The following is a 25457-nucleotide window of genomic DNA, read 5'->3' on the forward strand; positions in this document are numbered from 1 at the left end:
CACACGGAGCTGTTCATTCAAGCACACACACCCCTGTGGGGGCTCGGCGCTAATGTGCACAAACACCTACAGGGGCGCACACACAAAAGATCCAGAGGCACGCACACAGACGGAGGGTGATCCCCTGGCACATGCACACTTCGAGGTCATTCACACACACACACACACACACGTTGCAAATACAGGCACATGCTTAGCGGCACTCTCAAGAGTGCCCGAGGGCGCGCACACACCTAGGAGTTCCCACAGGCCCACATGTAGGGGGCGCTCCCAGGGTCCAGATGGCACACGAGCCTCAAAGGTGTCCACACAGGGACGCGCCCACAGGACGCAGACGCTGGCCTAGGCGGCGCTCGCCGGGCCCACACGCACCCGCACGCACACACACCCCTGCCCTGCCTCCTGCCCGCCCCCGCCTTCCGGAGGCCGCGCGCGCCCGGCGCCCTTCCAGGCCTGTGCGGCGCCGATCGGCAGCCGCTGGGCGGCGATCCAGGGCGGCGCGGGGCCTGGGCGGGAGCCGCGAGGCGCAGCCGGCATGGAGGCGCTGCTGCTGGGCGTGGGGTTGCTGCTGGGCGCCTACGTGCTCGTCTACTACAACCTGGTGAAGGCCCCGCCGTGCGGCGGCATCAGCAACCTGCGGGGCCGCACGGCCGTGGTCACGGGTGAGTGCGGTTGGGCGGGCGGTGGGAGCCGGGGGGCGGGGGCGGCGGGGGCAGCGGCCCGCCCGGCTCAGCTCAGCTCCGCTCCCGCCCGCCGCCCGCAGGCGCCAACAGCGGCATCGGGAAGATGACGGCGCTGGAGCTGGCGCGCCGGGGAGCGCGCGTGGTGCTGGCCTGTCGCAGCCGGGAGCGCGGGGAGGCGGCCGCCTTCGACATCCGCCAGGTGAGGGAGGGCGGGGGCGGCTGGGAGGGTGAGCTGAGGACTCACCGCGACTCAGAGGGGCGAGCAAGGCGGTTCAGGGAGATCCAGTTCCAGAGGAGAGAGTGCGGCTCGGCTGGTTAAGTACAGAAGAGGGGGTGCACGGAGTGCTCCGGTCACACAGGCAAGGGTGCGCCAGAACCAAGCTGGGAAGGGGGCGTCCCGAACTAAGGAAGTAATTGCTGTTTTAAAATGATTAGGACTAAGAGGAATTAAGTTTATGAAGAACCGGTGGGGAAAGGAACAGCAGAGGGAACAGCATATGCGAAAGCCCTGAGGCAAGAGAGGTAGACTGATTTGAGAAGCTGAGAAAAAGGTTTAATGAGGCTGGAGCACAAAGGAGGAGGAGGAGGGGCAAAATGAAGGGCTGGAGGCTTAGAGCCAGGACTGGGTTCTGCAGGCCCTTACAGATCCTACTGAGAAGCTTGGACTTTATAGGACTGGCAGCAGAGATCAGAAAAGGGTCCTTACTGTTAGAATAGGCTCTGGACTGTTAGAGTGGCCTTTTGGAACAATTCCTTTGTGGCTGTGTGATGCCTGAACTGGAGAGGGAGGGGTGGGTGAAAGGAGACCAATGAGAAGTTGTTACAGATTTTCCGGTAAGTGATAAAGGCGAGAGGGGATGATATCGATAATAATAGCAAGTACCTGCACGGTGCTGACTGCACGCATTTTACATCTACTAACTCATTCAATCCTCACAGCTGCTCTATGAGATAGGTACTATTGCTATTATTCCCATTCTACAGTGAGAGAACTGAGGCCCAGAGAGATTATGTATGTTGCTCAAGGTCACCCTCCAGTAAGAGCCAAAGTCAGGATTTGAAGCCATACACTTATCCACTACGCTCTAATGCACAGGGCCAGATTTTAGTAATAGTCGGAGATGGACTCTCACAATTTACTGCCTGGGGAGAGGGAAGAGGAGGGAGGTGCCTGGTGACAAGCCCAGCCCTTGCCGCTCCACAGGAGAGTGGGAACAATGAGGTCATCTTCATGGCCTTGGACTTGGCCAGTCTGGCCTCGGTGCAGGCCTTTGCTGCTGCCTTCCTGAGCTCTGAGCCACGGTTGGACATCCTCATCCACAACGCCGGTGAGGGGCAGCAGGCCCTGCAGGGGGGTGGCGGGTGGCCAGGGGCAGCTGCCCCCTCCAGCCGGGCCCTGTCAGGGGCCAATGGACTCATGGGAAAGATGCCCCCTACTCCCATCTCACAGATGGGGAGGCCGCAGGGCTCCTTCCGGAGGATCTGCTCACACCTAGCCCCTGCCCCAGGGATCAGTTCCTGTGGCCGGACCCGAGAGGCCTTTAACCTGCTGCTTCGGGTGAACCACATCGGTCCCTTCCTGCTGACCCATCTGCTGTTGCCCCGCCTGAAGACTTGTGCCCCTAGCCGTGTGGTGGTGGTCTCCTCAGCTGCCCACCGGCGTGGGCGCCTCGACTTCAAACGCCTAGACCGCCCCGTCGTGGGCTGGCGGCAGGAGCTGCGGGCGTACGCTGACAGTAAGCTGGCCAACGTGCTGTTTGCCCGGGAGCTTGCCACCCAGCTTGAGGGCACTGGCGTCACCTGTTATGCAGCCCATCCAGGTGAGGCCTCGTTCTCTGGCTGCTCTTGATCCCCCTCTCCCACCCCTGCCCCATCCTGAGCTCCCCCAGCCTCTCATTGAGTCACAGAGTCTCAGAACAGGAAGGGAGCATGGTCCAAGCAGAGACCTGTTCCTTGCTGATCATGGAACCAGGTTCTCCTTGTCTAGGTTCTTCCTCTCACACCACAAGCTGGGGTGCTGACCTCTGGGTGGGGTATGGCAATGAACAAGACCCACATTCTCACCCCCAGGAGCCATCTATACATACTGAATTGACTATAATATTATGATGATGATAATAGCTAATAATTATTCATTCATCCAAGAAGCATTTACTGAGTACCTACTACATATCAGAACAAAGTCCTATTGTCATAGAGTTTGCATTCTAGTTTAGGGGAGGGAGAGACAGCCAATAAACAAATATATACAATGACAGTGGTGATAAAGTGCTATGAGGAAAGATGAAACAGGGTAAGGGGCTTTGGAATGCCAGGAGGTACTATTTTATCAGTGGCAGTCAAGGAAGACATATCTGTAAGGGTGGCATTTGAACAGAGGCCTGAAAGATACATGGCTTACTGGGGAGACATCCAGAGAGAGAACAGCCAAGTGCAAAGGCCCTGAGGCAGAAGTTCCTGGTGTGCTTGAGAAAGAGCTAGCATGACTGGAATTGAGTGACGGGGGGAGAGTGGCAAGAAATTAGGTCATAGAGATGGGCTGGGTCTCACAGGGTTTGGAGGTTCACTGTAAGCATTTTAGCTTTTACTCTGAGTGTGATAATTGATGAATAGACTCCTCTTTGCCTTTAGGGAATAGGTTACACCAGAATAATAAGATTTGCTCTACTGATAGTACCATACTGCATATTAGAGAGTCGTTGCCTAAGGCTCATTAGTAATTATAATAGTGACAATAATAATCACAAACTAACCTTTATTAAGCCTTTATTATGGCCAGGCGTGGTGGGTCACACATGTAATCCTAGCACTCTGGGAGGCTGAGGCAGGCGGATTACTTGAGGTCAGGAGTTCGAAACCAGCCTGAGCGAAACCCCGTCTCTACTAAAAATAGAAAGAAATTAATTGACCAACTAAAAATATATATACAAAAATTAGATGGGCATGGTGGCACATACCTGTAGTCCCTGCTACTGGGGAGGCTGAGGCAATAGGATCGCTTGAGCCCAGGAGTTTGAGGTTGCTGTGAGTTAGGCTGACGCCACGGCACTCACTCTAGCCTGGGCAACAAAGCGAGACTCTGTCTCAAAAAAAAAAAAAAAGCCTTAATACACTCCATATCCCTAATGTCCAAGAACAGTGGCTGGTATATCATAGGTGCTTAATAAATGCTGGTTAAACAAAGGAACAGGAATCAAGCTAGAAGAAAAGATGGAAAGAGACTAGTGAATTGTTTCAGGCAGGAAACAGCATGACCAAAATCTGGAAGATGGGGATGTACAAGCAGTTCGGATGCAGAGAGGAGGCTTCATGGAGAAAATGAGTGAAGTCACCTTGTGGGAGCCCTGAATGCCTAGGAAATACTATCCTGGTTTCCCTGGACCTGGATTCTGTCCCCCACATCCCTTCTAACTCTGCTCCCTTCTGGTTGCTCAAACTCTGGGCCCTCGCCCACCATCCTTTCCAACTCCTTTCTTTCTTCGTGCCCACAGGGCCTGTGAACTCGGAGCTGTTCCTGCGCCATCTTCCTGGATGGCTGCGCCCACTTTTGCGCCCGCTGGCTTGGCTGATACTCCGGGCGCCGAGAGGGGGTGCGCAGACACCCTTGTACTGTGCTCTGCAGGAGGGCATCGAGCCCCTCAGTGGGAGATACTTTGCCAACTGCCGTGTGGAGGAGGTGCCCCCAGCTGCTCGAGATGACCGGGCAGCCCAGCGCCTGTGGGAGGCCAGCAGGAGGCTAGCAGGGCTTGGGCCTGAGGAGGATGCCGAACCCAATGAAGACCCCCAGCCTGAGGACCCAGGGGTCCCACCCTCACTGAGCACCCCCCACCCTGAGGAGCGCACAGTTTCTGAACCCGACCTCAGCCCTCAGAGCTCACCAGATTTGTCTAAGGTGATACGCCGAATTCGAATCAAAGCTGAGCCTGAGACCCAAGTCTCCTAAGCCCCAGGCCAGGATGTTATTCATGGCACTTGGTGGCCCTTGAAAACCCTAGCTGTGTGCCATGCCCTGAGCACTGAGGGGTTTGCAATTTTTACCTCTATGGTTACTTTCTGGGGCCCCAAGTTGTGTCCTGGACAGTTCTTTTCCTGGTTGAAGGAATCATGGGTGATTATTTCTTCCCGAGAATGACAGCAAGCCCAGATGGAGGGGTGGACGCTAAGGTGCCAGGCACTGTGCTTCTCAGGAATTTGAATTTCGGATTTCCAGGCCCCACCCTCGGTGATTCTGATCAGCTCGGGAGCAGGGCCTGGAAATTTGCCTGATGCACTGCCAACATTGAGAATTACCGAACGGAGCCCTTTGCAACCATCTAGCTAGGTAGTTAAATTACCCCTGTTTGACAGAGGCGGGATTAGGCTCCAGAGGTAAGGGACTCGCCCAAGGTCTCACAGACCTTAGGAGCGGAGACTGGGATTGGAACCCGGGGGTCTGAGGCCAGGGCCGACTGACGGCTGGGAGGTGGGCAGTGAGTCAGAGATAGGCGGTTGTTATCGAGGCGCCCCGTGGGGGTGAGGCGGACCCCGCGATCTGGAGCCCCTAGTAATAAAGCGCGTTGACTGCCGAGGCTGCGCTCGCTCCTGCCTCTCTCAACATGCCGGCCCCGCCCTCCGCCGCCACACTTCCGGCGGGGCTGCGACCACAGAGGGGCGCGGGCGGGCGGCGCTGGGGGTGGCGGGATAGGCTGGGCGCGGCCGGCGCTGCGGACCCGCTGCTGCTGTCCAGGTCTGCGTGGTCCCCAGGGCCCTCCGTCTTGCGGCCGCCATGGGCAATTGCCACACGGTGGGGCCCAACGAGGCACTGGTGGTTTCAGGTGAGGGGGCAGCGAGGGAGGTGGGTGCTGGGGCGCCCGGGGCCGGGGAGGGTGCCTCGGGTGGGCGCAGGCTGGGGAGGGCACGAGGAAGGGCTGGGCCGGCGAAGGGCTCAGAGGGGGGAGGGATAAGGTGGGGCGCTGCGTGCTGGGCAGAGTCCACCGCGCCGCGCAGGACGCTGGCCCCGGGGCCGCACCTGAGACCCCTTCCGGGAGGAACCCCCTCGAGGAGAGAGCCCCCAAGGAAAGACTCACGCTTTCCGTGCTGCGCGCCCTCCGGCACCCGCCAGGGACTCCCCTCCCACTGCGTGTTCTCCGTGTTTATGCCCTCCTCTCTCGTCCCCTCCCTAGGCAGGGCCTCCCCTCCGCTGCGCGCCGCGGGCTTGGGGGGTCCATAGCAGAAGCCCTGGGGCTCCAGGAGGGGGGGACTGGTGGTTCCCAAAACGCAGAGGGTTGGCTGGGTTCCAGCGCCCAGGACTGAGGGTGGGTCGCGCGATTCTGGAGGGCAGGTGCCTGCATGGGGAGTGGCCCCGAGACGTGGATCCTTTCTCTAGGCACAATCAGACCCGTTAATTCCGAGCAGACTGGGGTTTACTGGAGACGCGGGTGCGGCCTCTACAGATTGGGAAACCCAGCTCTAGGTTGCAAAATGCTGCAAGCTCCGGAATTTCTCTCTAGGTGGGGCTTGGGGACTGCAGTGTTGGGAAAGAGGAGCTGCTATTTAGATTGTGTATTTGGGGTTTCTTCGGAGGTGGCTGAAACCTTTCAAGCCACCAGAGTGTGCAGCTCCTGGCTCCCAGGTCTGAGGGAGGGGGTGGTGTTGCCTGACAGCTTGGAAGCCTGGAGCTACAGGATTCCCTCATGTCTACTTCCCACTGTCAAGTGCTGATTTTCAGCCTGTGTGCACAGTTGGTAGGACTGGCTAGCCAAGAGAGAGAAGGAGGTCGAAGCCCTGAGGCAGGGCTTATAGCTGCCCACCCTGGGGAGGTGTGATAAATCCATTGGGAACTTTCCCCCTAAACATGGCCTTTGGATCTCAAAATCAGTCACACTGGGACATCCCCACTGTGGGGATGTCCCTTCACCCCCCTGAAGACCAGAGATAGCCTTGGGGTCAGAAGAGAGACCCCCAAAGAGCACTGAGGCCACACTTGCTCCTCTGTAAGACCTGGGCCTGTCTTCCAGCCCCCACGATGAGAGGAGGCTTTTAGAAACCTGAATCTGCACCGAACTTTGTTTTTCTTGTGGAATTTCCTTCAGGAAGCCCAGACTCTGGGCTGAGGAGACAAAAGCTCCAATTCTGTCCCTGCAGAAAGTCTTGAGACTGAGTAGTGAGAAGAGCCCCTGATAGGGGCTGCTCTGTGCCTTCCCATGACCAGTGCTAGCTTCGAAGCTGTTTTAGGGGTGCAGAGAGGAGGTCATGCTGAGAACTGAGGGTGCCAGAGGGCAGGAGACAGACTGATAATTCCTGGCTTACATAATAGTACCTTGGGGCTGGCATGGTGGCTCACGCCTGTAATCTTAACACTCTGGGAGGCCGAGGTGGGCGGATCATTTGAGCTTAGGAGTTCGAGACCAGCCTGAGCAAGAGCGAGACCCAGTCTCTACTAAAAATAGAAAGAAATTAATTGGCCGACTAAAAAATATATATAGAGAGAAAAAATTAGCCGGGCATTGTGGCGCATGCCTGTAGTCCCAGCTACTCGAGAGGCTGAGGCAGAAGGATTGCTTGAGCCTAGGAGTTTAAGGTTGCTGTGAGCTAGGCTGATGCCACAGCACTCTAGCCTGGGCAACAGAGCCAGGCTGTCTCAAAAAATAAAATAAAATAAAATAATAGTACCTTGGGATTTGAGATGATCAAGGCGAGATGCAGCTCCCTCTTGCATGTGGACTCCCAAGAGTGCAGAGTAGCTGCTCCCAACCTTGCCCCACCTGTCTACCTTGTTCCTTGGCATTTAAGTCCAGAGGCATCTCACCCTCTGGAGAGTGGTCCTGCATCTGATGGTCATCTTTCCTGTCTCTTATTGTCTCATCTTCCTCTTTCATTCTGTGACATAAAACGTTTTTCTCTCTACTTTTGAAAATTTTAAAGGGGAATCCTTTTTGCTTTTGGGGAAGGGTGGGGGAGTACATTTTTATTTCCACTAACCTGAACTGAAATTTAGTATTTCCTCTGGTTATGAGTGTCGGCAGCAATCCATGATTGTATTAGCAGATATTTTCCTACCGTTGCACGTACCTTGAAAATCGTTTCTGCTCAACACTACTTTACAATTAAGCTAGTAATGAGATCTGCTAGATCTTATTACTTAATGTGTTAATAAAGAAGCACCTATTACTATGTTGCACATTTGGTTATTTTAACATTTTGATAACTCAATATAATTTTTTATGTATTTTGTTTTATACATGTATAAACATTCTGAGGAGAGGTCCTTAGGTATTGCCAGACTACTAAAGGGTGTGGTTCAAAAATGGCTAAAAGCCCCTTGTAGGATGTGGTCTTCTTGACCAGTAGGAAGAAAGTAGAGGAGGAACAGGAAGAGCAAGGAGTACTCCTGAGAGGGCAGAGCTGAGCCCTGTGTCTGGGGAGGGGCTAGGAGGCTGGAGTAGAGGTTATCATGGGGTATTTGAGGTTCTTCCACTTGATCAAGAACAGAGCAAGGAGGAGCAAGTTGGGTTAGAAAAAGTGAAATAAAATTAGGAGAAATTTCCCTAAGGAGGTCAAGGAATAGGCACCTAACTATCCTCTCGGGAGAGGGGATCCGCTGCTAGTGATCAGGAAGCTGGCAGACAGATGCCTTCCAGGGGAGGAGGCTGCTGGGGGCGGGGCAATCTGGCAGTCCCAGCTTCCTGTTGTTGCTACCCCTGGGAACCTGGCCATGTTACCCTTGGCCAAGGCCCAGCTTGAGCTGTGGCAGCCCGCTCCCAAGGTCAAAGAATAAGTTAAAGGTAAAAGGTGGACACCTACCTTGTCCCCCTCCCCATCCTACTCCACCACTGCCACCTCCGCCCACAGCACATTGAGAAGTGCCCTGGAGCTGGCCGGAGGCAGCCATGCCCCAGCCCCCACCAGGCCAGAAGATGTAGAACAAGCTGTGATTTTTGGCCTTCTTCCACTTTCACTTGATCCCAAGACAGTTTGGGTTTCAGATTGACTGCCTGTCTTCAGAGGCTTCCCCACCCCACCTCCCAGGGAAGAAAAGCCTGTTAATGGCTTGTCTTGAACAGCAGCCCTGTGGGCAGGTATTTCCACCCCGGAGAACAGACAGACCTAAGACTCCTTCCTGCTCCTGCCTACACTGTGGCAGCTAGCTAGCACTCCATACAGGGTAGCAGTCAGCTCTCCAACCTGTCAAGCCCTGCCCAATAGGGGTGGGGCAGGGCAGGTCTTTTTTCCTTTTTTCCACCCATCAAAAACTTGTCCTCAGTTTGCTCTTCTCTCCGATGTCTCTGTTTTGGTTGTTGGCCTCACCACCCACCCGAACCCAGACTTTAGAGCTGCACTGTCCCCTGTGGTGGCCACTAGCCATCTATGGCTATTTAAATTTAAAGTAATTAACGATTCAGTTCCTCAGTCATGCCAGTCACATGTGAGGTGTGCAATGGCACCATGCGGCTAGTGGCTGCCATGGTGCACAGCCACATAGATATAGGACATTTCTACCCCCAAAGAAAGTTCTCTTAGACAAGACAACTCTAGAAGTTATCCCCTTACATCAGCCACTGTGCCTCGCCTGGGTTCCTGACCTTGGGAGGCAAACACCCTGAGGTCTTCGTGAAAATCCAAGTGTGCGAACATGGAAATGATGACACCCTCTGGCTTTTTCCCAAGTCACATTTCCTTCCAATCATCTGTTTTCTGTAGATTGCTTTGCACTACAGGTCAACCGCCCCTCCGGTTTTTGTTCATGTTTCCTTGAACTTGGTGAGTAATTTTGGCATTTAACAGGAGCAGTCACTACAAGAATTTCAGGAACGGATTTTTCTTGTTTGCGTATAGAGAACATGCTGAACATGTCCACAGCATAGATCTGAGTTGTAGCCAAATTAGATATTCTGTTTAGTTGACACACAGTTCCCAAGAACCACTTCCTTTCTAGGCCTTTTCACTTTCTCTTCACTTCTCCCGTTAGTACCACGAGTTGGCCTTTGAGGACTTGCCTTTGCCACCCATTCCCACAAGAGAAAAAAGGCACTGTGAAGGGGCTGGCAGTAGAGAACCAGCCACACCTGAGAAGTGTCTGCCAGGCACAGCAAGGAGCCCACCCAGGCTCTAAGACTCTCCCTCCCTCTTATCCCAGGAAAAGGTTCCTCCTCCTACTCTCACCTTCTTTGAGATAGGAATTGTATCTTCATCTCTGTATCTCTAGCACAGAAGAGTATCTACCTGTTTGTTGAATGAATGAATGAATGAATGCTTAAATGAAAAATGGAAGCTCTTCAAAACCACCCCTGCCCAATGACCTGTTCGTTCTCTGGCAGCATTTCTATTCTGAACTATTCATTAGCTGTCCTTTTTATGCAAATTGCCTGTCTGCCAAACTGGATTCTAAGTCCCTTAAGGGCAGGGAGAACTTGTCTCCCATTTATGTGTAACCTCAGCACCTGACACCCAACAGTAGGAGTCGCCCAGTCTCAGAGCAGGTGAAAGGGCCAAAGTTGCTGTCAGAGGAGGGATAGGGAATAGAGTAGACAAATCCAGGAACTGACTGACCTCGGTGGTTTGCTTTGCTCCCCAGGGGGCTGTTGTGGTTCCGACTATAAACAGTACGTGTTTGGCGGCTGGGCCTGGGCCTGGTGGTGCATCTCTGACACTCAGAGGTAAGCGGTGGGGGCTCCAGAGCCTGTCATCCGGTGGGCAAGGGAGAACGGGGTTTCCAGTGTCCCCCTCCAGCCCCCAGATGCTAGAGCATCTGCCATTTGCCACATTCCATTCTGGTGGGTGGGGGCGTCCTGAGAAGCCAGTGCAGTGGGTTGCACAGGGACACAGGAGGAACTTATCAAGAAGGGGTGTCGTGGGTACCTCCTCCTTGGTGGGTGTTCTTTTTTTCCAGTGGAGGTGACATCACTTCTGTCCCAGAGAATTCAGAGTCATACCCAAGCAGAATCTCAATTTCTTAATTCTAGCTCACAGTTATTTAAGAAAGTCTCAATTACACACCCTATTTGGAGTGAGTCTATGAAAGGAGGAAAGGCAGAAGAGACCCCATATATACACCCTTATCTGTGCAGGCACTGAAAGAATTTGGGCAGGGGCTCAGAGGCAGAGAATGGATATACAGTCAAAAGTGGTTCTGTTAGTCCCAGCTACTTGGGAGGCTGAGGCAGGAGGATCGCTTGAGCCCAGGAGTTTGAGGTTGCTGTGAGTGAGGCTGACGCCAGGGCACTCACTCTAGCCTGGGCAACAAAGCGAGACTCTGTCTCAAAAAAAAAAAAAGTGGTTCTGTGATCTAGCTAGGCGTGGTGGCGCATGCATGTAGTCCTAGCTTCTCCAGAAGCTAAGGCAGGAGGATTATTTTGCTTGTGCCCAGGAGTTCTAGGCTGCAGTGAGCTAGGACTGCACCACTGGCATTCCAGCCTGGGTGACAGAGCAAGATACTGGCTCTAAAAAAAAAAAAAAAAAAAAAAGTGGTTCTGTGCCAGTGATAAGTTAGAGACAAGGGGTAGGGGCCTAACCAATTGGTGCTGGTGCCAAGCAAGACAGATCTTGACCCCATAGATCAGCCTGGACTTACTAAAGAAAGGAAGATTTCAGCTCCTCAAAGGGCCTACCATCCAGTTCTACCTGCTGCCGCCTCCAGAGCCCAGAGCAGGGCCAGACCTGGCCTCTCCTGCCTGCTTCCACCCAGGAGATGAGGCGTGGCAGCCACCTTTTCACGATCACCCCCTTCCTGATGATGGGAGATGGGGCAGGGGAAGCAGATCCTTCCAAGCCAAGACCCAGGCAACAAGGGCAGGAGAGCCGTGAAGCTGTGGACCTGTTGTAGGGGTTCGGTCATCCCACAGGGGAAGCAATGGAGATTCCAGTGGAAACCCCCTCCACCCCAGCCCCGCCAGTCGGCAGAGCGAAGCTGTGTCTGCACCAGGCTGCTGGGGCTTGAGGCTTCTGGGAGTCTGAGGGCATCTGCTAGGTTGGGAACAGGAAGCATGTCACAGTTTTTCAACTTCACTGGTTTCCCAGTAACCCCCCCACTCTCCTATCCCCCCTCACGTTCCCTGCCAGAGGTGAGGAATCCTGGGAGACTCTTCTGATCCAAGGCTAAAACTGTTGGAGATAGTGCACGAGGATGCATTTTAGTAAAAAAAAAACTGTTGGAAAGTAATCAAGAGTGGTCACAGGCACAGTGGCTCACACCTGTGATCCTAGCACTTTGGGAGGCTGAGGCAGGAGGATCACTGGAGGCCAGGAGTTTGAGGTTGCTATGAGCTAGACTGATGCCACTGCACTCTACCCAAGGTGACAAAGAGAGACTGTGTCTCAAAAAAAAAAAGGGTGGTCACAACTTCTACCTGAGAAGATCCTAGGCACTCCTGAGTGGGCCCGCTGGCCTGTCAGAAGTCATGGGGAGCCCCCTCCAGAGACACAGCCACCCCACACACCTGCAGTCCTAGCACAACAGAGTGTCTTGTCCAAGAACCTGGACTTATAGCCGGGCCCGGACACTGTCCTGCTTGGCTGTTTACTGCTAGGGCAGTGTCCTGCAGCCCTTTCTCCATGGACTTGGTCTCTGGCTCCCTCCTTGCTCCGGGGAGCAGAGCTGCAGGACAGGAGGGCCACACCTCTCTCACTGCAGATTTGGAAGTGAGAGGTAGGGGAGCCCATACCTCCTGTTAGGAACCTGGCCTCACACCCAGGCTCCACACCCTCCTTTGGTACCACCTGCAGGAACCTGCAAGCCCTTCTCATTCCTGGTCCCTTTTCTGGGTAGCAGCCCCTTGCCCAATCCCTGGCCCGCCTGGGGGACATCTCTACAAGCTGAGGCCTTTCTTGCCCTAGGCTGGCAGGAGCCTTTCAGGTAGAAAAGAGGCTTCTAACTCAGCCTGGGTTCTCAGTATCTTCCACAGCCATCCCATGCACCTGCCCTCAGGGTCAGCTACCACTCCTCTAGGGTCCCGGAAGTCTCTCCTGCTGCACTTGGCTGCCATGTCCTGTACTGTCCTGAAGCCCCAAAGTAGGCAGCTCTCTCCCCCTTACCTGAGCAATTCCTCCACCTCTGGCATCTGAGCTGCAGCCTCCCTTCTCCCCTCCTTCCCTCCCGTTCCCTCTTTCCTTCTTTCCTTCCCTAGGAGAGAGCTTGGTGGGTTCCTGTCTGAGCTGGGTCGAGAGTCCTCTCAGGCCCAAGGGTGCTAATGTTAGGTGCTTAAATGAAGGCAACCTTTGCATCTATGCATGGCTGGAGGGAGGCCCCAGAGCTGTCACTGTGAGGGTGGCCCCTCCCAGAGTAGAAGTGGGGGCTCCCCACTGCCTCCTGCTGCTCATCCCCCACCACCTGCTTCTGCCCCTTTAGCCTCTGTCTTCTCTTCCTTCCTCTGGTTTAAGGAAACCGTCCATGCTGAGCACAGCCTGGCCTCTGCCTGCACACACACGCGTGCGCATACACGCCACCTAGGGAGGCCCAGCAGAGTGGGCCAAGGAGCCAGCTTCTAGGTGCCTTGTTTGCTTTGCCAACACTCCTCTCTGCCCATGGCCAACTTTGGAAATTCCCAAATGAAATACTCCCTCATCTCCCAGTTGTCTCTGAGTATTCTGGCAAAAGCACACTTTTTCCTTGAGCCTTTCCTTCACCCCTACTCCCAAATCAGAAAATCCACATTATTCTGGCCCTACCTTGCCTTCATTGTGCTGGGTAGTATAAACCTGGAAGTTTTGTGCCCGGCACAGGATCTGGTATTTGCTGAGGCTCATTAGTCCCCAGAGTGGCCTCTCCCTCCCACTTTCTAGAAACACAGGTTTGCCTGTGTTAGGAGGGTGGGCTAAGGCTAAGTCTCTGAGATTGTGACGGGAATCTGCCGGGAAGGTGAGGTGATGGCCAACCCGGGTGCCCTGTGCAGAGGCCTCCCGACCTCTAGGCTTGAGCCCAGGGCATTAGCAGGCATCGCCCCCAGCCCATAGGCCTAGCAGCTCCTCCCAGAAGGGTTTAGGGGCTAGAGAAGAGACCCAGAAGCCTCGGGCCAGCAAGGGGGTGTCTCTGCTCTCCTGTGGCCCTAGGCTGAGCCGGCAGTGGGGGGGTCAAAGTATGGAGAGCACCCCCACCCCGCCCCAGGCATCAGTGCTTGTCTGGTAACCACTGTGTGTGTTTGCTGTGTCCCCTCCTACCCCTTCCTGTCCCTACCTCTCCCCACCCCCTGGCTGCTCCTCAGACTGTCTCTGGAGGTTATGACCATCCTGTGTCGCTGTGAGAATATTGAGACGTCGGAGGGGGTCCCGCTATTCGTAACAGGGGTTGCACAGGTAATAACCCACCTGCTTCCTCCTCTGTGTCTAACCCTCTCTCTTCCTGCCCTGCGGGGCCTGGCAGGCAGGAGCCGGTGGACTCCCCTCCCAAGAGTGTGCCTCCCCTCCTTTCTCTCCTCGGCTGCTCTGGGTGCCAGGGTGTAGAGCCCAGGGCCCCTGCCCTTGCCCATGGGGACTGTAAGGGGGGAAGGAGCAAGGGATTCTGGAAGCTCTGCCCAAGCCTGCCAGTGAGGGTCCTTGGATGCCAGGTCTTCACTGCCCTGCAGCTGTAGCTGGCGAAATCTGTTCTGGGGCTAGGGTGCTAAGTAACTCCCAGTGCCTTCCCTGTAATGTGCAGGTCCCCAGCGTCCTTGCTGCATTTACCAGCTCTCCATTGAGCGCCTTCTTGGTCTCGGGCACTTGGAATGCAGCAGCAAACATCAAAAAGCCCCTGCCCCTCAGAGCCTCTGTGCCGGTGGGTCCCCAGGCTGGAAGACACCTAAATAACATCTTCCTTATCCTCCTCCCTCTGCACTAAATGGCCCTTCAGCCTGCCCAGGCAAAAGTCCCGCACCACCACTCCCTGCCTCTGCCGTCTCTCATCAGGACGGGGACTGTCCCCATCTTATCAGCCTTGTAACTATGGGAGAGCAGTCCTTAGCACAGAGGCTTAAGAATCTCAGCGCACCTTGTGTGGAACGAGTAGGGCCCAGGCCTCCTCAACACTCCGTTTGAAGCAGCCCTTTCCCCTCCAGACCCACTACTAGAAACCTCTGCAGACACCCAGGTCCCTTCAAGCTGGGTGACTGTGGACACTTGAGGAGTCATATCGTCTGGGAAGAACAGCTCTTTCTAGGGTTTCTAGGGTTAACACTCCTTGGCCCCACTGACCCACCTAGGGTGGGTTTCAAGTCATAGACTGTTGCCAGGTGAGGGGACCAGGTAGGGCTTCCCTGGCAAGGGGCAGGTGCAGGGTCACTTCCACGTTGGCCCAGCAGTTGGCATATCAGGGCAATACCTCCTAGCGTGCCAAGATCAGACAGCCTTCTAGGCAGCTTCCTGGGGCATCCTGGAGTGCTGAGCAGACCCAGGGGATGGGTGAGGACCCTAGGGACGTTCAGGTGGCATCCATGGACAGCCTACACCGCAGGGCCTGGAGAACTGGCACTTCCTTGCTGCTTAGGACATACACAGCTACACGTAGCTTCTCCCACCCCCAGCAGCACCAGACCACCCACAGCCACTTCTTCTCTACCTCCTTTTCCTCGCCATTCGAGCCAGGCTGACTTGAGCAGAGGATGTGTGTGCACATGTGCAGCCCACTTACATACCTTCCCTGGAGCCACCTGCACCCACCCCACGCTGCCCTCCCACCCACCTCCTTCTCACACACTGCCAGCTTCAACCCCCTGGAGAGTCCTCCCCACCCTCCTCCTCCCCAGGACCCTTGGCCCACCCCAGCTGCAGCAGTGAGGTATTGGCCTCTTCCCCACACTGCCAGGGCCCTGGGCCCGCAGACCCATGCCCCTGTTTTGCATTTCTTGGCAGGATTTCCCTAGAGATTATGACGTTGCAGCCCCGCTGCGAGGACGTAGAGACGGCCGAGGGGGTAGCTTTAACTGTGACGGGTGTCGCCCAGGTATAGTAACTCAGCAGCCCCGCGCATGTCTGTTGAGCTGCCTCGTCCCGTCCCCGTGCTGGGGTTTGGGGGGAGGAGGAGAAGACGGCAGCCAGGGGCAGTCTCTAGCGCCCCTGCCCCTGCCCCCCAAGAGAGGGTCAGTCATCGCCACTGGAACATGCTCGCTTGGCCCCCTTGGCCACCCAGCAGGACTAACAGACACCCCTTCTTTTCTCAGTGGGCTCGAGAGGGACAGAAGCAGTGCCGAGGGCTCCTGCCTCACTAACCCCACCCCCATTCTTTGCAGGTGTTGGAAATGCTAAGCCCCAGAATCCAGGCCTTCCCTGTCCCTGGGAGGGGGGTGCAGAGAGAAAGACCGTGCGAGGCAGAGGAGCTCTGGGCTCTGGGAGTCAGAGGCTGCGGTATAGTTCCAGCAGGGGGCCTGGGTGAGGAGCACCCTGCCCTACTCCACCTCTCGGCGTCACAGGGCAGTGAGGGTCAACCATGTCACAGGCCTCTGGCAAGGGGGTTGGCTGAGTACCTTGAAAAGGAAAGGCACCCTTGGTTGTGTCCCCCTGGACCTGTCTCCTGCCCTTCTTTCCTAGTCTGTCTATCTGTCTGTGCCTCTCTTGCTCGTTCTCCCTTCTTCTCTGCTCCTCAGCCTGAGGGTCTCCCACGTAGGGAGCCTGTAAGGGAGGAGTTGGCTAGTGCGGGGACAGGGGACTGGAACAGGGAGACGAGCCCAGGAGAGAGCTGCAGGAGAGAGGCTGTGTCAGGAGGACTCCTTGTGCCACTGTCTCCCCACTAGAGGCTGCAGACAGATTCCAGCCCCCCTCTTAGCCCCCAGGGCCTCCAGATCTGAAAAAGGAGGGGAGGGGCACAGCCACCACCCTCCACACCTCTGGGTCTGGGGCCTCCATCTGCCCCCACCAGCCTGGCTGAAGCACCTCTGTGACCACTGGCAGGTGAAGATCATGACGGAGAAGGAGCTTTTGGCTGTGGCCTGTGAGCAATTCCTGGGCAAGAACGTGCAGGACATCAAGAACGTCGTCCTGCAGACCCTGGAGGGGCATCTGCGCTCCATCCTTGGTGAGGCCCTGTCCAGCCTTTGAAGACCCTCACAGGGTCCCCAAGCCAGGGCCAGGGAGGTGGGTGCCATCCTGACAAGGGGCCTGTCCCAGTGAGGTTTCAGGCTGCAACATTTTCCCTCAAGTCTTTCATTTCAACACATCAGGTGACTTGAGTGAAGGACAGGGCACTGGGGTGGGGGGCTGTGGGCTGTTCTCGAACCTGGTGCTGCTCGAGACACTTTTCCCCATCCCGCCTGGACTCCACAGAAGGAGGCTCAGTGCTAAGCACCATTGAGAAGATGCCCCAGGAAGATCCAGTTCAGACTGCACAAGCCCTGCACGCATCCAGACCTCTGCGTGCATGCCTCCTCCCTTCCCCAGCTGGCTGGGCCCCTGGAGAGCCAGTCTATGATCCCTCTGCCCCCCAGGGACCCTGACTGTGGAGCAGATTTATCAGGACCGGGACCAGTTTGCCAAGCTGGTGCGGGAGGTGGCAGCCCCTGACGTTGGCCGCATGGGCATTGAGATCCTCAGCTTCACCATCAAGGTAGGGTGTGATGGGGAGGCTGAACCCCCTAGCGTCCACCTGGGAGATGGGGGCTTGGCTAGAGGGACACCTGTATGCCTCTGGCTGTCCCTGTGTGCATATGACTCCCCATTCCCTCCCCAGGATGTGTATGACAAAGTGGACTATCTGAGCTCCCTGGGCAAGACGCAGACTGCCGTGGTACAGAGAGATGCTGACATCGGCGTGGCTGAGGCAGAGCGGGACGCAGGCATCCGGGTATGTGACATTTCCTTCCCACCCCCAGGGACAGGAAGCTCAGAGGTGATGGGACCATGGTCACTCAGGCGACCCTCAGCACCTGCCCCTCCTGCTCTTAGGAAGCCGAGTGCAAGAAGGAGATGCTGGACGTGAAGTTCTTGGCAGACACTAAGATCGCCGACTCCAAGCGAGCCTTCGAGCTGCAGAAGTCAGCCTTCAGTGAGGAAGTCAACATCAAGGTGAGAAGCCGGAGGGCATCCTGGCTTGGGGCTTGGGGCTCAGGACCTGGGGACCAGCCTCTGATGTGCCGACCACCCTCTTGCCACAGACAGCAGAGGCCCAATTGGCCTATGAGCTGCAAGGGGCCCGTGAGCAGCAAAAGATCAGGCAGGAAGAGATCGAGATTGAAGTTGTACAGCGCAAGAAGCAGATCGCAGTGGAGGCGCAGGAGATCTTGCGCACAGACAAGGAGCTCATCGCCACCGTGCGCCGCCCTGCCGAGGCCGAGGCCTACCGCATACAGCAGATCGCTGAGGGTGAAAAGTGAGAGCCGCCCCAGGTGCCGGGGTCAGGGGTCAGAGGAGGTTTGAGGGCCTGGTATAGTACCTGGCATGGAGGGCATCCTGGTTAGTCCCTCCTCCCACTTGTAGCTGGAGCCAGAGGCCTCTCCCTGGCCACAGCCAGGAGGCCTGGGTACCTCTCCTCCCCCTTCCAATGTCTCCCACCCCTGACATCCCCCAGAGGAGAAGACTAAAGGGTTTGCTGGGCCCCAGGCAAAGCTTGAGGGGACCTTGGCATCTCCCACTGACTTTGCCCGGCCTGGGCTCCCCCAGGGTGAAGCAGGTCCTCTTGGCACAGGCAGAGGCTGAAAAGATCCGCAAAATCGGGGAGGCAGAGGCCGCAGTCATCGAGGCGATGGGCAAGGCAGAGGCTGAGCGGATGAAGCTCAAGGCCGAAGCCTACCAGAAGTATGGGGACGCAGCCAAGATGGCCTTGGTGCTGGAGGCCCTGCCCCAGGTGAGGCCACCGCCCCAGGTTGGGACCCGAGGGTCACGTGTCCTCCCTTGATGAGCTGGGCAGGTGCCAGAACTTCTCTGGGCCTTGTCAGTAACACAGCAACAGGCAGCCAGAAGGATTAAATGGGGAGAGTACTCAGCAGCTGGACAGGGACCCTCCATCGGGCCTAGGCCATCCCTGGCCCGCTGGGCCTCCCCTACCATGGCTCAAAATTAGGGCCGCCTGGGCTGCCTGGGCTTTGGGGGAGCTGGAGCAGGGAGGGAGAGGTGCTGGACAGGACAGGCAGGAGTCAGAGCACCAGCCAAGCTCTCCTCCCACTCCGCCTCCTAGATTGCTGCCAAAATCGCTGCCCCACTGACCAAAGTCGATGAGATCGTGGTCCTCAGTGGAGACACAAGCAAGGTCACATCAGAAGTGAACCGACTGCTGGCCGAGCTGCCTGCCTCCGTGCACGCCCTCACAGGTGTGGACCTGTCTAAGGTATGTGCCTCCCGAGCTGCGGTGGGGTTGCCTGGGCAGCCCACTGGACTGGCCCAGGCAGAGTGGTCCTGGGCCCCAAGGCCAAGGCCTCATGCCACCTCCCATCCTTGCAGATACCCCTGATCAAGAAGGCTACCGGTGCACAGGTGTGAGGCTCCTGCAGCCCACACCCTTCAGCAGCTGCCGGCCCCTCCCTCCAGCATCCATTTTAATACCACGGGGACAGCGGGAGCGTTACTGACTCTGGTGCCTTATTTTGTAGGGACCAGAAGTGCTGCGTGTTCAGGCCATCTCTGGCCGTCTTCCCTTCTCTCTGTCTCTGTCCATCTCTTCCTCTTCCTCTCCCCCACACCCTCACTTTCACTGCCACATTCATCTGGTTTGTCTTTCATCTCCCTGTGTGTCTCTTCCTTTGTCAGTCTTTTTCTCTCCTTCTGTCCTCCTACCCCCTACACACACCATGTAGTTTGAGCTGAAAATGTTTATTATAATCGCTGTCTGTCTGCGGGGGGCTGGGGGGGGTGGCCCTGCTGCTCCTCCGAATCCTGGTGCCTTGAAGTTCTCCATGCATCTGCCCGTCCTCCCCATGGCCCTGGCCAGTGCTCAGCATGGGTGCAGGGGTTCTGGGTAGGACGGCCACTCTCCCCTCTCCTGGCCTGGTCTTTGTAGCCCTAAACCCTGCCCCAGGAAGCCCATGGCTTCACCTGCTCCTGCCCCTCTAGGCCTGGGCAGCCGTGGTCTGCAGGGCCCAGGACTGTTGCCCTTTCCCTCATCCCTCCCCAGGCCCAGGCTGGCACTCATACTATGTCCTCTCTCCCCCACCCCCGGGGCACAGAGGCAAGGCCTCTTGTCTCTAGCAGTTTCCTCGGTTTACTACTGCCTTAGGAGGCCCCTGGTTGTGCTCAGGGAAGTCCTCTCCGTGGGCATGTCCCTGCTGGGATGGTGGGGCTTGGTCCCAACTCTGCCACGCCTTTCTGGGATCAGGGTCTAGCCCTGCTGGGGACAGGAACGTGTGTAGACCCTCTTCCTGCCTGAAAGTTTTGGGCCCTTCCAGTGGGCAAGGCTGTGCCAACCCCGTACAGAATTGCGTGCCGAAGACTGGCCAGATCCCATAGCCCTTGTGCATCTTTCTTCCTGGCCAAACTGATAGGGCTCCAGCCATGGGAAAGCAGCCCAGGCCTCTGTCTCCTTGCTCCAGTGGAGGCAGGAGAACCCAGAGCCCAAACATCCTGGCAGGGGTGCTGTGGGTGTCCTACCCGTCCCAGTTCCCCACCCCTGGCCCTGCCCCAGCCTGTGTAGCTGTTCCTGCATGTGAATGCTGCATGTCTGGTCTGGGGCTTGGATGTTGCACTGCCCCACTGCCTGTCCCTTCTGATAAAATAAAGATCTCTAATGCGCAGACCCTGTGTTGTGTCTTCTGTGAGGGGAGAGGCTGGGGCCAAGAACCAACCAGGTCCTCTTCCACCCAAACACCCCTTCAGCCTCAAGGCTGCGCTCAGCCTGTTCTCCACCCTAGCCACTGAGGGGCATCAGCACACTGGCCTTGTCCCCAGTGGTAGCCTGGGGCATGGCTGCCATTCGCCAGGGTGCTGAGACCAGACCTGAGCCCTGGAAGACCTGGCTCTGCTGCAGGTAGAAGGTGAAGGGGGCAACCAGCTTCACTGCATCTCCATGCTAGTCCTGAGCTCTACTCGGTAATGGAAGCCACCTCAGGTTTCAGAGCATGAACTCAGCAAGGTGGGGGGATCGCTTGAAGCCAGGAGTTCGAGACTAGCCTGAGCAACGTAGTAAGAGCCTAACTGTACAAAAAATTTAAAAATTAGCCTAGGCCAGGCATGGTGGCTCATGCCTGTAATCCTAGCACTCTGGGAGGCCGAGGCGGGTGGATCACTCAAGGTCAGGAGTTCAAAACCAGCCTGAGCAAAAGTGAGACCCTGTTTCTACTAAAAATAGAAAGAAATTAATTGGCCAACTAAAAATACATAGAAAAAATTAGCCGGGCATGGTGGCACATGCCTGTAGTCCCAGCTACTCAGGAGGCTGAGGCAGGATCCTGGAGCCCAGGAGTTTGAGGTTGCTATGAGCTAGGCTGATGCCGTGGCACTCTAGCTGGGGCAACAGATTGAGACTCTGCTTCAAAAAAAGAAAAAATTAGCCTGGCATGGTGGCACGTGCATGTAGTCCTAGCTACTCGGGAGGCTGAAGCAGGAGGATTGCTTAAGCCCAGGATTTGGAGAGTGCAGTGAGTGATGATCATGCCATAGCACTCCAACCTGGGCAACAAAGCAAGACCCTGTTTCAAAGAAAAGGGTGGGGGCATGAAATCTGAAGTCAGACAATTTGGCTTTAAATGTCAGCTATGTTGTTTATTACCTGTGTAATCCTGGGCAATTAACTTCATCTTTCTGGCCCTCAATAGTCTTACTCATTTAACAAATTTATCAAATGCTTGCCATGTACCAGACATTGTTTTAGATGCTGGGAGACTGCAGGGAACAAAAGCCTCACTTTTAGAGCTTACATTTAAGCAGGAACAAAATAAGAAAGATTAAACATGTAGTATGTTAGATAATGGTAAATAGTAAGGAAAATACATCAGGGAAAGGAATAGGAAATATGAGAGGGTGCTAAAATTTTAGGGTGTCCAAGGAAGGATTCAATGAGAAGGGAGTACTGAAGAAAGTAAAGGAATGAGCCACACAGATATCCAAAGTAAGAGCTATCTGTCCAAAGGCCCTGAGTGGGAATACATCTGGCATAATCAAAGAATAACAAGGATGGGCACAGTGGCTCATGCCTGTAATACTAGTACTCTGGGAGGCCAAGGCAGGAAGATCTCTTGAGCTCAGGAATTCGAGACAAGCCTGAAAAAGAGTGGTACCTCATCCCTACTAAAAATAGAAAAATTGGCCAGGCATAGTGGGCACCTGTGGTCCCAGCTACTCAGGAGACTGAGACAGGAGGATCGCTTGAGCCTAGGAGTTTGAGGTTGCTGTGAGCTAGACTGACCCCACAGCATTCTAGCCTGGGCAATAGAGCAAGACCCTGTCTCAAAAAATATAAAAAAATAAAAAGAACAGGTTAGTGGTTGCCAGGGGTAGGGATGGAGGATGGGTGAAGGAAGTGGGTATTGCAGGCATGGTAACTGTTCAGTATCTTTACTATGAGGACAGATACATGAACCTGCACAGGTGGTAAAACTGTATAGAATTTAACACACACAAATGAGCACAAGTAATACAGGAAATCTGAATAAAGTAGTAGATTGCATCAATGTCAACATCCTGTTATGTTTCATTGTGGCTGTGATGTTATACTGCAGTTTTCAAAAATGTCACCATTGGATAAAGTGAGCAAAGTGTACAAAGGATCTCTCCATATTATTTCTTACAACTACATGTGAATCTATAATTATCTCAATAAAAATCAATTAAGACACACACACGCTGGGCACAGTAGCTCATGCCTATAATCCCAGTATCGTAGGAGGTTAAAGCATGAGGATCACTTGAGGCCAGGAGTTTTTATTTATTTAAGTCAGAGTCTCACTCTGTTGCCCTGGCTAGAGTGCCATGGTATCAGCCTAGCTCAAAGCAACCTCAAACTCCTGGGCTCAAGCAATCCTCCTGCTTCAGCCTCCCAAGTAGCTGGGACTACAGGCATGTGCCACCATGCCCGGCTATTTTTTCCTATGTATTTTCAGTTGGCCAATTAATTTCTATTTTTTTAGTAGAGACGGGGTCTCACTCTTGCTCAGGCTGGTTTCGAACTCCTGACCTTGAGCGATCCGCCCACCTCGGCCTCCCAGAGAGGCCAAGAGTTTAAGACCAGCCTGGGCAACACCGTAAGACCTTGTGTCTAAAAATTGTTTAAAAGAAAAAAAATTTTAAAGACATACACAGACCCATTAAGAGAGCAAGAAGGCAAGCCTCAGAGAATGGGAAAAGATCATTGTAGTACATATATCTTGGGGAAAAAAACTAGCATCCAAAATATATTTTACCAATATATAAGGAAAAAGACAAGGCTGGTCCAATGGTAGTGGGTTATCAGAACTTACTAACATTAGTGTCACTAAAGTTGGTATACAACCCCCCATTGCTAAATTTGACTTAAAAAGAAAAAAAAAAGATAACCCAGCAGAAAAAATAGACAAATGACAAATTTAGGCACTATACAGAATCACCAATAGATGTATGAAAATATGTGCGGTAGAATGTATTTTCCAAAGATAGTGGCAACAATATCTTCCATCCTGAATGTTCCTCTTACAGTGTGACTTTTGACAGTCCTTGCAATTGGAGGTAGAGCTTATGCCTCCTTCTCTTGAAACTAGGTGGACTTTTGTGACTTATCAGGCCAACAGTACATGGCAGAAGTGACACCATGTGACTTCTGAAGCTAGATCATAAAAGATGACGATGTAGCTTCTGCTTTATTTGCTAGAATACTCTCTATCTAAGCCTCAGCCGCCATGTAAACAATGTGACTGTTCTGAGACCACTGGACCGTGAGGAAGCCCAAGGAGAGACCACAGGGATAGGGCCTGAGCTACATGGAGAGAGAGAGAGACCTGGCCAGGCCCAGCAAGCCTGTTCTGCCCAGCTGTTCTCCTAAAATCCAGAACCCTGAAACTGTGCGAGATAGTAAACATGCTGTTCATTGTTTAAGCTTCTAAGTTTGGGGATAATCTGGTGCACAGGAATGAATAACAGGAATAGCATACATAACTTCATTAGTCATCAGGGAAATGTAAATTAAAACCAAAATGAGATGTCACTATATACCCACTGGAATGACTAAAATGGAAAAAAGTAATCAAGTGTGGGTGGCGATGTAGGGCAGTTGGAACTTTCATACACTTCTCGTAGAAATGTGTGTCGATACAACCACTTTGAAAACCTGTTTGACAGAATCTACTACAGCGGAACATAAGCACACCCTTAGACCCAACCATTTCACTTCCAATAGCAATATTCATACATGTAGGTACAAGAATATTCATAGCAGCATTATAAATCATGGCCCCCAAAATCAAAAAACCCAACTTTTCATTTATCAATGAAAAAAATGTATCATATTCATAAAATTGAATACTATGCAGTAATGAAAATAAATGAACTACTGCTATATATAACAGCTTGAGTGAAACTTGCAAACATAATGTTGATTGAAAGAAGCCAAAAATAAAATCATACATATTGTATCATTCTATTATAAAAAGTCCAAAAACCAGTGGGAGTGGGGTGGAGGCGGATGGGTATATACAACCACAAGGAGTAAGATGTGCAACGTTTGGGGGATGAACACGCTTGAAGCTCTTACTTGAGGAGGGATGGGGGCATGGGCAATATATGTAACCGTAATACTTGTACCTCCATAATACACTAAAATAAAAAAGAAAGAAAGATATGTGCAGTGTGGGGGGAAAAAAAGTCCAAAAACTAGGCAAAGCTAATCTATATAGCATTAGAAGTCAGGGTAGGCCATGCGCGGTGGCTCTCGCCTATAATCCTAGCACTCTGAGAGGCCAAGGCCGGCAGATTGCTAAAGGTCAGGAGTTCAAAACCAGCCTGAGCAAGAGTGAGACCCCGTCTCTACTATAAATAGAAAGAAATTAATTGGCCAACAAATATATATAGAACAAATTAGCTGGGCATGATGGCGCATGCCCAGCTACCCAGGAGGCTGAGGCAGGAGGATTGCTTGAGCCCAGGAGTTGGAGGTTGCTGTGAGCTAGGCTGACGCCTAGGTATTCATTCTAGCCTGGGCAACAAAGCAAGACAAGAAAAGAAAAAGGAAAAAGGAAAAAGGAAAAAGGAAAAAGGAAAGGAAAGGAAAGGAAAGGAAAGGAAAGGAAAGGAAAGGAAAGGAAAGGAAAGGAAAGGAAAGGAAAGGAAAGGAAAGGAAAGAAGGAAGGAAGGAAGGAAGGAAGGGAAAGGAAAGGAGGAAGGAAGGAAGGAAGGAAGGAAGGAAGGAAGGAAGGAAGGAAGGAAGGAAGGAAGGAAGGAAGGAGAAAGGAAAGAAAGAGAAAGAAAGAAAGAAAGAAAGAAAGAAAGAAAGAAAGAAAAGAAAAGAAAAGAAAAGAAAAGAAAAGAAAAGAAAAGAAAAGAAAAGAAAAGAAAAGAAAAGAAAAGAAAAGAAAAGAAAAGAAAAGCGAGCCTTGAAGCATGCCAGAGAGGAGAAAGAGAGTAGAGAGAAGATGAAGCTAGTGGACTCCCAGTGTGGGGAAAGCCAGGCCTCTGCCCCCAGAGCAGAGCCTGGAACCAGCCTCTAGAAGCAGGACAGGAGTGGGGAACCTGTGGCCTCAAGGCCACATGTGGCCCTCCAGATCCCCAAGTGATGCTGTTCGCCACTTCCCTGTGCTCATGACACCAGCTTTGGGAACTAGGTGTGGGGGCTACAGGATCTACCCACCTTCCCTGCTGTTCCCAGTTCCTAGGCCTGAGAGCCCAGCACGGAGGGGGTTAAGGGCTCTTAAGGGCTCGGGAACATTTGCCTCTGGGCTGGGTGGGAACTGTTTTGAGGAGCCTTGTCTGGCTTGATAATCCAGGCGGCCTATCTCTTCCACCACA

General features: G+C 53.9%; 2 protein-coding genes across 6 annotated transcripts; both read left to right on the forward strand.

Annotated features, from left to right (window-relative positions):
• Positions 1-399: 399 nt before the first annotated feature.
• On the forward strand, positions 400-5248 carry DHRS13 (dehydrogenase/reductase 13). The gene is made up of 5 exons (XM_012740620.2): positions 400-662; positions 764-882; positions 1888-2011; positions 2192-2503; positions 4175-5248. The coding sequence occupies exons 1-5, from the start codon at positions 536-538 to the stop codon at positions 4624-4626; spliced, it is 1134 nt and encodes a 377-aa protein (XP_012596074.1). The 5' UTR covers positions 400-535; the 3' UTR covers positions 4627-5248.
• A 15-nt stretch (positions 5249-5263) lies between these two features.
• FLOT2 (flotillin 2) lies at positions 5264-20283 on the forward strand. 5 transcript variants are annotated; one of them, XM_012740616.3, is made up of 11 exons: positions 5303-5497; positions 10237-10318; positions 13859-13949; positions 16515-16638; positions 17048-17166; positions 17290-17403; positions 17505-17624; positions 17714-17928; positions 18219-18402; positions 18733-18882; positions 18996-20283. In XM_012740616.3, the coding sequence occupies exons 1-11, from the start codon at positions 5449-5451 to the stop codon at positions 19032-19034; spliced, it is 1287 nt and encodes a 428-aa protein (XP_012596070.1). In that variant the 5' UTR covers positions 5303-5448; the 3' UTR covers positions 19035-20283. The 5 variants fall into 5 exon arrangements, with proteins under 5 accessions (XP_075850424.1, XP_012596070.1, XP_012596069.1 ...); XM_012740615.3 differs by lacking the exon at positions 13859-13949 and adding an exon at positions 15480-15570; XM_012740617.3 differs by lacking the exons at positions 5303-5497; positions 10237-10318 and adding an exon at positions 15480-15570 and having other exon boundaries at positions 13865-13949.
• The last annotated feature ends 5174 nt before the right edge of the window (positions 20284-25457 follow it).

The sequence above is a fragment of the Microcebus murinus genome, chromosome 18 (assembly GCF_040939455.1).
Source record: "Microcebus murinus isolate Inina chromosome 18, M.murinus_Inina_mat1.0, whole genome shotgun sequence".
NCBI lineage: Eukaryota > Metazoa > Chordata > Mammalia > Primates > Cheirogaleidae > Microcebus > Microcebus murinus.